We start from the raw sequence: 10277 nt of genomic DNA, 5'->3' as shown, positions 1-10277 counted from the left end.
ATAAACTTCCTTGAGTAGCTGTTAGTCACCATTTTTGCATTCGAAAAGAATAGCTCATTTTTCTTGAATTTGAACTGTTAAGCCATCATCGAACCTCAACTTCCCGGTGATTTTTTCGTCTAATTTGAAGAACTTGTTTTTGTCACCAGTCATGTGCTTGGTAGCACCGTTATCCAAGAACCAAACATCATAAGGGTGTGTTTGTTTCGGAGTTTGGATTTTGAGTTTGAGATTTGAATAATAAATATTTTGAATTGAAATTGTTATATAACGTGATATAAATAGATATTGATGTGATATTTTGAATGTAAACATTAATTTTTAATAGAATATAAAAAATAAAAATAAGTGTTTGATTTTATGTTTTTGGAAAAAAAAAATTAGGGTTTGTTTGTTCGAGGGATTGGATTTTGAGTAGGAATTTGAATAGTAAAAAATTTGAATCGTAATAGTTGTATGATGTGATATAAATAGATGTTGATATGATGTTTTGAATGTAAAATTAAATAATATAAAAATGAAAAAGAATGTTTGGTTTGATATTTTTAGGGAAAAAAATTGGATATATAGTAGGATTTTGGATAAATCCTTTAAACGAACACACCCTTAATGAATAGTAAAATTTTAGTAAAATCTTATAAAGGAAGTTTGAACATGTGTAACTCTTCGAAATTCTGGGGTTGTCTTCCCTTCATCAAACATGTTGAATTCATCGATTGAAGTCTCCTGTATTGCCACCATTAATGCTAGTTCACTATTTTCAGTATGAGCAAGATGTGTTTCATCTTTCTTCTTTGGTATTCGATATTGTGACGCATAGTGGCCTATATTGTGGCAATTGAAGTAATGGATATGGATTTTTGTCTGGATCGGCTGCACTCAAGCCACCTGCTCCATCTTTTTTAGGTTGTGCTCCTTGTCCACTTATCCTTCGACTTCTGTCTCGGATCCTTCCTCCTTGTCCACGGTGTCCACCATCTACCGGAAGCGTTTTTTATTGCATCAATGATGACTCTCTATTGTCCTTCTTGAACCGTAATTCCCACTCAGTTTGAGTAGTACTCGGTCATCTTTCCTCCCAATGCTTATGTTCTTTTTGCGTGTGCATTCTTCGAAAGCCTCGAGACTTCCAATAGCTTCCTCGAACATAAGTGTCCCCAATTTGTAGAACTGTTCGATGCCATCTATCACACTAATAAATCTTTTTGACACCATGTCAAATAATTTCTTCACTGATGGAGTCGCTTAGGGTGTGTTTGTTTGGGGGTTTGGATTTTGAGTTGAGATTTGAATAGTAAAAATTTTGAATTTAAATAGTTGTATGATGTGATATAAATAGGTGTTGATGTGATGTTTTGAATGTAAAATTAATTTTTAGTATAATATAAAAAATAAAAAATAGGTGTTTAATTTGATGTTTTTGGGGTAAAATTTTGGATAAATAGTAGAATTTTGTGAAAATCCTACAAACGAACACACCTTTAGTGTTTCTCCAAGGCTCGAGTAGTTGACAAATATTATAGTGAGTCGACCAACATAGAGGATCGAGGGATTCATTATCGCTCATAATCATCGAGTCAAACTCACTCTTTATTGTCTGCAACCTTGCCTTCTTTACTCGATCTACCCCAACGAACTTTGTCTTTAGGCAGTCCTATACTTGCTTTGTTGTAGCCTTTTTGGCCACTTGCACGAGGAGGTCTTCAAGAAGTGCTTGTAGAAGGTGGAATCTTGCCTTCCTGTCTGACCGGGCGTCAATTTCCGCCGGCTCAACTGTTTCACACATACCTTGATCCTCCATCATAGCTTGAACATGAATAACCCAACTGGTGTAGTTTGTGTTGTCGGATACTGTATGATTTTTGGCGTAAGCGATAAGTTCCAATACCACTTATTGGTCCTAAGCGCAACAAAGCTAACAAAAGGTGATCAAAATTTTTTTGGAATTCAATTTCTTGATAATAAAAAAAAAATTGCTGCAAAAATTTTAGTCTCACCCCTTGCTATTCTAAATGTTACCAAGTCGCATCAATTTATAAAACTAGAAACGATGATTAACTATCCATTAGTTCCATTTTTTAGTTTCAATCATTAATTCACTTATTTGTAATTCTTGTAATCGAAGGCAGGAGTAACTCTACAACAATATATGTATATGGTGGTAGTCTTGTGTGGAGAACACATAACATGGCACTTTGAGCAGTAGCAGCTGACTGAGTGAGCGAGCGAGAGATATAGCGAAATAAAATAAAATAAAATAAATAAATAATAATAATAATAATAATAATAGAAATATAGAACGAATGGAGGTAAGCGAGCCCCCCATCAATGTCACCCACTTAACGCTGCTACACCGCACCCACACCATCACTACACGCACACATCTTCTTCGAGAATTTATGAATAAAAATCAAAAGAGATAAATATAATATATATATATATATATATTGGTGGGGATGGAGAAATAAATAAAATAAATAAATAGATAAAATAAAGAAGATAAAATGGACAGGCACTTATGCGAGAGTCGCATCGGCCTATCACCACACTTATCTTGCCAATGCCAAATTCCCAATGGCCCCAATCTCTATCATCAATCATATATATATATATATATATTATATAGCCATTTTGTCGTATCATGATCACATTCACACACCTGTAGGGCTACCTGCAGTGCAATACATTCTCATTCTTATTCTAATTATTATTCAAAATGGCTACAGCAACAAAGAACAAAGAAAACATATTATAGTCTCAACAGCACATCGTGGGCGGTTGTATATATTAATATAATACAAATACAACACATGAACTAACAACACATGTTATAGTCTCATACAGCACACACAAGACATACTCTCGTACAGTTATTATAAAAAAAGAGCACGTACCTTTATTATAATAATATTGTATCCTTCCCCTATTTTCAAATATATAATAGAATGAATGTATCCTTCCTCTCTCTCTCTCTCTCTATATCCTCCACTATATATATCATCACTATATTCCATTCCACCCATATGAGATAGATAGACATAGAGAGAGAGAGAGAGAGAAAGCCCTAATAACGAAGAAGAAGAAGAAGAAGAGGAAGTAGAAGGAGGAGGAGGCAAGAATATTTATTTATTTATTAATAGTAATAGATGATGAAGGAGACGATGATGAGAAAGGGTCCATGGACAGAAGAGGAAGACGTACAGCTGGCGTTCTACGTTGACCTGTTCGGCGACCGTCGTTGGGACTTCATAGCCAAAGTTTCAGGTTTGAAGGTGGCGGGAGACAGCCCTCTATAGGTAGGCCTGTTTTGGGCATGGACATCCCTTCTTCCTCGGCCAAGAAATACCTTAAATCGAATTCATTTACCTTATTCAGGTCTGAACCGGACCGGCAAGAGCTGCCGACTCCGCTGGGTCAACTACCTCCACCCCGGCCTCAAACGTGGCAAAATGGCCCCCCACGAAGAACGCCTCGTCCTCGACCTCCACAACAAATGGGGCAACAGGTCTCTTAGAACATTCGTTACAAATATTACCTTTACTTTATTATCTCTTATTATTTAAATTAACTTTTTTATAGCTTGTTATAGGGTTTGTTTCTTTATTTCAATTTTATTATTTTGATTCTATATTTTTTGAAATATCTTATAAAACATTATTTTAATATAAATTCAAACCAAATTTTTCTCAAACTCAACCAAAAGAAACACACCTATAGTAATGCCTTCAACACATTACTTTTACTATTTTATAGGATCTACACTAATTTATTTATTTCTATATATTTTGATTGTTTAATAATACTTTTATAAAATATTATATTAAATTTTTATATTTTAACTCTATATAAATTTTAATATATTGAAACATATAAATTATTACTTTAAATATTAAAATTATTCGAATAAATCAACATATATATTAGATAATTTTTGTTAATTTTAAAATTTAAAATTTTTTGAATAATATTTAAATTTTTTTTAATTTTTTATTAAACGTAACCAATTTTTGACAAAAGTAATAAATAGTAAATAATTGTATAACTAGTTACTATAGTAAAAACTGAAAAAGTAATCATAAATGTAATAAGAAAGAGATGCTCTAATTAAATTAAAATTAATATTAATATTAATTAAATTAATCAATTTTTAGATGGTCGAGGATTGCCCGGAAACTTCCTGGCAGGACCGACAACGAGATCAAAAACTACTGGAGGACTCATATGAGGAAGAAGGCACAAGAGAGAAAGAAAAGCAACAACAACAACACCAACACGCCCGTGTCGCCATCATTTTCTTCTTCGTCGTCTTCCTGCAACTCTTCTTCTTCCTCGTCATCGACTATGGCCTTCGGGAAAACAGTGTCGGAGAACAAAGGCAGGAGCTTTTATGACACAGGTGGAATGAAGCATCACAATTCTGAAACCTTGGAAGAAAGCAGCAAAGTTTACTCCATGGATGAAATCTGGAAGGACATCGAAGATGACACCAGTACAGACCCTTTATGGGATTTTTGCCCCCCGGCCCCCGTCGGATACCCAAACTCGATGATCTGGTCTATCCACGACGAAGAACTAATCATGCACCAAATTAACAATTCATTTTAACACAAATGAGATCCATCTATCCATATTTGTCCGAATAAGACAAGTTCCATAGGCAGTCAGGCAGACATATCTAGTCTAGGTTCAGAAATTTCTGTATAGATTTAGGGTTTCTGCAGGTTTGAGTTGAGCAGCTTGTTAAATTAATCCCCTACCCCTACCCTACCCTACCCTACCCTACCCTACCCTACTGTGTGTGCACTGTGGTGTAAAATACCTGTATTTGTGAAAGCAGCTTAATTTCAGCATCTTTATATATATATATATATATATGCACCAATTATTTTTTAATAAAGCTGTACAGGTAATTTTAATTATACTATAAAAAGTATTTGCAATTTGGTACACTGAATATTTAATATAAATATAAAGCGAGTGATGATCATTGCAGCATCTAATATGATTCCAAATTCTACATTTGAAAAATGATCTCTTTTCTTCATTTCTATATGTAATAAAAAAAGGTCACACATAGAGAGTGCATCTTGACCGTTGATGATGCAGGATCGATCAACGGTGGGGATGGCAGGATCCAAGAACCCTTGTTGGATTGGATATACATATTACATTTACATATACTCGTTGGAACCACGTAGCAAAGATGATCACCGCACATATATATATATATATATATACAGTACACTCTCCGACTTACATTGTAGTCTTAATTACGATAGACACGAGAATTTAGGATAAATATAATTAGTAGATAATTAAGAATATATTAGTAAAATAATTAATTCATAATATAAATTATTATAAATTAAAATTAAAATAATTAATTATTTTAATTAAAATTTAAAAAAAATTAAATTAAAAAATTAAAAATGTGATTTAGCTAGATAACGAACAGGACATGGTAGGTTTGACTGAGGGAGTGATATTTTAACTAGATTCTATCAACCTTAGCCATGTTGCAAATTAAAACCAATTATTAAATGTTATTGGTTTTGCAATGATAATTTGATAAAAATTAATTAAAGAAGAAAATGATGTGAGAATATATATACAAAAATGGCAAGGGCATCGGAGTAAAGTGAGCAACCGCTCAGGTCAGGGTCATATTTTAAAATATTATTAATTATTATTATTAAATTTTAAATTTTAAAATTAAATTTTAATTTTTTAATTTATATTTTTTCTTTTCATAATTATTTAATTTTATTTTAAAATTAAATTTTAAATTCTAATTATATATTCTTTTATATCTTTTCTTTCTAACCATACTTCACCTCATCTTTCCAAATTCAAGCATCATCGTCATCGCCTGTCTTTCATATTTTTTTCTCAAATCAATATTGCCCAGGCCGTAAGGTTCAAGGCGTGTTTGGCAATTAGCTGTTAGCTGATTCAATTAGCTGATAGTTGTTAGCTGATTCAATTAGTTGGTTTGACTAGGTTATTCGATTAGTTGTTTGTATTAAAATGTTTGGTAAAACAACTGTTTGATATTAGCTGTTTATACGTAAAATGACAATTGAGGACATTTCTATTTTATTTTTGTTTATAATATACTCAATTATATTCTTTTGAGTTTAGAATGTTTAAAATTTTTTGTTATTAGTTATTGAAAATTGTAAAAGTGTTATAAAAGTATTTATTTTTATTACAGTTAAATTTAAAAAAATAATATATTTTTATTAAAATATATAAATAGTTTTTTCTATTGAAAATAATGTAAAATATAAAATAATAAATTTTTCGTGTATATATTTATTATGTTAGTTATCGATTAGTTCATTATATTTGTAATTTTCAATAAATTTAATTTATTTAATTTATTTTTAGTATAAAATTTATATAATGTAATTTTAATATAAAAATAAATTATTAATATTTATATTTTATGTTGATTTTAATAAATTTATATATTTTACAATTAAAATAATTTATATATATAAATTCATTATTTTAAATTGATAAAAGTAAAATTATATTATAATAAAATATTCTAATATAATCAAAAATATATTTATTTGTGTAAAATGCATAATAAATTTGTAAGGGCATATAAGGAATAAAAGAATTTTTACAAAAAAAGCTATTTCAAAACGCTTGGTAAGTTAGCTTCTTTTTGGGTTCAAAAAGCTATTCCAAAAAACTAATTTATCAAACACCTAAATTAGTTTTTTGACTGGTCAAACAACTAAAAGCTCTTCAAAAACTATTTGTCAAACACCCCCTCAATCTTTTGTCCAATTGACGGTAATTAGTAATATTATTTTAAAATATATTTTAATCGTATCTATAATTTATTCTTACTCAAAGCCCAAAAAAATTCGAAGCGGTCCTGAAAAATATCGATGACGTAAGGTTATTAGGGGGAATGGTTTTAAAGTGTTTGGGCAAGTGGTGGTTGTCCCTCCAGGCTGCCACTCACAGCCACCCACCCACCCAACTTTGTCGACGTGTATAAGATTTATTTAATTGTGCCATACTAGTTTTTTTTTTTTTTTTTTTTTTTTTTTTTTTTTTTTTTTTTTTTAGTTTTTTGGTGTTAAAATTTCATTGGAGGTATTTTAGTTAATTAATTAGACCACTATAACTTGTATTTAAATTCATCAAGTTCTTGTACTTTAATTTAAATTTGATATGGACTGGTCCCTCCCACGAGTAGCAATTATTATGACATGTGTAATAAAAAAACAGCACTAGTTAATGTGACAAATAATTTAGGATGAATTCGATTATTACCAGATATGTAACACTAGTTGTTAGTTGATATTATGATTTCAAATTTTTGTCGGGCTCAAAATAATACTCAAGCCAATCCCAAGACAGATAAAACTTTTGTCAACATTGATGGGATTTTATAGGTCGTATATAGGTCGGTATGATTTTTTTTATATAGAAATGTATTTAAAAAAAAAAATTATAATAAGCAATTATAATACATTAAATCATAAATATAATTAATTTTAAGAATATATAATATTGAAGAAAATATATTATATCTATAATAAATTAAAATTTAAAATAGATAATATTCCAACCAAATTAGTACATATACATATTCATGTAAATGCTAAATTTTATAATTTGTATAATTATTGCTATTATACTAACAAATTTATTTTAATAAAAATATTGTATATATTATATCAGTCAATGTCGAGATTTCATTTATATCATTTGTATTACATATAAGGATATATTCAACCTATCGCCATTAATGTTGTTGGGTTGGTGAATTTGGCCAAATTTCACGTCATTTTTTGGCGTTGTTACATTATAATGCCAATTTTGGCGTAATACCAAAAAAATAGGGTTAAAATTGTGGGTTTTTAATTTATTTTTTATTTTTAAAATTTTTTAATACATAATGTGAATTATAAATATAATTTTTTTAAGATTAATATATAAAATAAAAAATATATAAAAATAAAGTTACGATTAAAGTAAAACTAATTGTATTTTTTAAGGTAAAAGCTGTATAAATAGAGTTTATGAATTAAGCGATGATCTAAATAATAATAATGTAAAATTAAAATACCAAAATAAAATTTTAATACTCCCTCCGTCCCATAACAAACTATTCATTTTTTCATTTTGGTCTATCCCATAACAAAGTATTTATTTTCCTTTTTTAGTAATTGTACTATTTATCTAACATTACAAATACCTTTACAACTTACAATATATTACACAATGCTATTACATTTATATCACACAATATTAATAAGGTTATTTTAGTCATTTCTACTTTATTCCTACTACATCATAATATGATACTAATATTTCTAAAATTCTGTGCAAAAAACAAACGGACACATATTTATGAGACGGAAGGAATATATTTACAAAATTTGGATTAATTGGGCTACTAACATAATTAATTTAGGTCATTACCCAAATTTCGTCATCTTACTACAAACTTATAAAACACTGTAATGTCAGTGTTAGATGTATTTTTTTCAACAAAACAAAAGTAAAATCCAAAAATAGGAAATATCTTCGAATTTGATAAAATAAATGTCTGAGATTAGGAATCTCTAAACACTGTAGAATACATAAATAAACTAAGAAAATAAAAACTACAGACTAAAAAATAAAGTGGTGATCCCCAAAAGCAATTTTCTTGAATTTGATGTCGATTGAAGATGATTGAAGATAATAAATCCAAATCCTTAAATATTCCTTCAAGAAAAACGTTTTAGAACCGTCGTCTGGTTGGTTACAGCAACCGCCCACTAATTCCTCCTTGATTGACACATGTCTTCAACCGTCTCACCAACCGCATAACCCAACCGACCAATCCAAAGACTAACTGGTCACTAGACCAAACGACTCATTGGCCGCCCCATCAAGCGACCACTATCTGGTCTCTTTAATCAGCTGAACAATGAACCATCAGACAAGTCATTGGTTGCCCCAATCAAGCGACTGAACTACTGTTCACTTAAGTAGGCGACCAATTAACAGACATTCTTCGCTTGGTCCAACCTCCGTATTGGCCGACTTAACCGACCGCCTTACCTTGGCCCGACCGTGGGCCAACCGACCAACTTCCTTTGGTCCGACTGCAGACCAACCGACCTGCTTATCCGACTGCGAACCATCCGACCTGCTTATCCGACTGCGGGCCATCCGACCTGCTTATCCGACTGCGGGCCATCCGACCGCGGATCATCCGACCTACTCAACCGACTGCGAACCAACCGACTGCAAACCACCCGACGGCCATATCAGCCGACCTCCGTATCTTCCATCTTATCTTTCTTCGTCCGACCTCTTCTTGTCCGACCTCCTTTAAGACCCTGTTACTATTACCATTATTATTATTATTATTTTTTGTGCTCAACAATATGCCTCCTCCCGCCCGACTCCTAAGCGTCACTTCTTGGGACGTTTAGGAGTTTGCAAGCCATCATCCGAGGCCACGTCAGCCTCAGATCTGACCTCCATCTATCGGGGACTGGTGGTGGCCTGTGCGTTGGTCAATCTCGCCCTATAATTCCAGCCGCCATTTCTTCAGCACCTTCCCTTATTTCATCGTCTGGTGTATACATCTCTCTAAGAAGAGATTCTAACCTTCCTACCTTGGATGCTAAACTGGCCAGATCTTGAACATCGTGGGCCGTTAAAGCCTCCCGCAGTTGTGTATGCATATTCATGACCACCAAATTGGTCATCTCGCTCTCCTCAATGATTGTCGGGTAATGTCCCTTCATCAGTCGTACCCTTTCGATGAACTGTGAGGCGGATTCTTCTGGAAATTGCTTTATTTCCCACAATTCGGTAAGAGAAGCAGTTGGCAAAGGGTTGAAGAATCTAACACGGAACGCTATCTCTAAACCTTCCCAGGTTTGTATTTGCCCAGGTGGCAGATTTACAAACCACGAAAAAGCTGTTCTGGTAAGAGACAAACCAAAGAGTTGCAGTTTATAAAAAAGGTTATTACCGATTTCCCCTAACTGTGCTGTGAACCGATCCACATGCTCTATGGTGGAGGATCCGTCTTCTCCTGAGAAAACATGAAAGTCTGGCGGTTGATAATTCATCGGGAGAGGATAATCGTTGATGATTCTCTCTGGAAATGGCCTCTGATACGCCGGTCGGTTCACCGTGTGCGGATTCATTCCGAAATGTACCCGCAAAACTTGAGCGATGTTCTTCGGATCTATCCTGGGTGGAACTGGGTCGAACACCGGAATAGGATTATGGACCAGTCCCCA

At 32.3% G+C, this 10277-nt stretch overlaps 1 protein-coding gene across 1 annotated transcript; it reads left to right on the top strand.

Moving 5' to 3' along the window:
• Nucleotides 1-2994: 2994 nt before the first annotated feature.
• Nucleotides 2995-4850, top strand: LOC127239491 (transcription factor MYB48-like). The gene is made up of 3 exons (XM_051257673.1): nucleotides 2995-3264; nucleotides 3376-3505; nucleotides 4152-4850. Exons 1-3 carry the CDS (start codon nucleotides 3147-3149, stop codon nucleotides 4603-4605), a joined length of 702 nt encoding a protein of 233 aa, XP_051113630.1. The 5' UTR covers nucleotides 2995-3146; the 3' UTR covers nucleotides 4606-4850.
• The last annotated feature ends 5427 nt before the right edge of the window (nucleotides 4851-10277 follow it).

Source organism: Andrographis paniculata, unplaced genomic scaffold, assembly GCF_009805555.1.
Source record: "Andrographis paniculata isolate CXL003 unplaced genomic scaffold, ASM980555v1 Contig77END, whole genome shotgun sequence".
In the NCBI taxonomy this organism is placed as follows: Eukaryota; Viridiplantae; Streptophyta; class Magnoliopsida; order Lamiales; family Acanthaceae; genus Andrographis; species Andrographis paniculata.
This window is presented reverse-complemented; position numbering and strand designations above follow the sequence as displayed.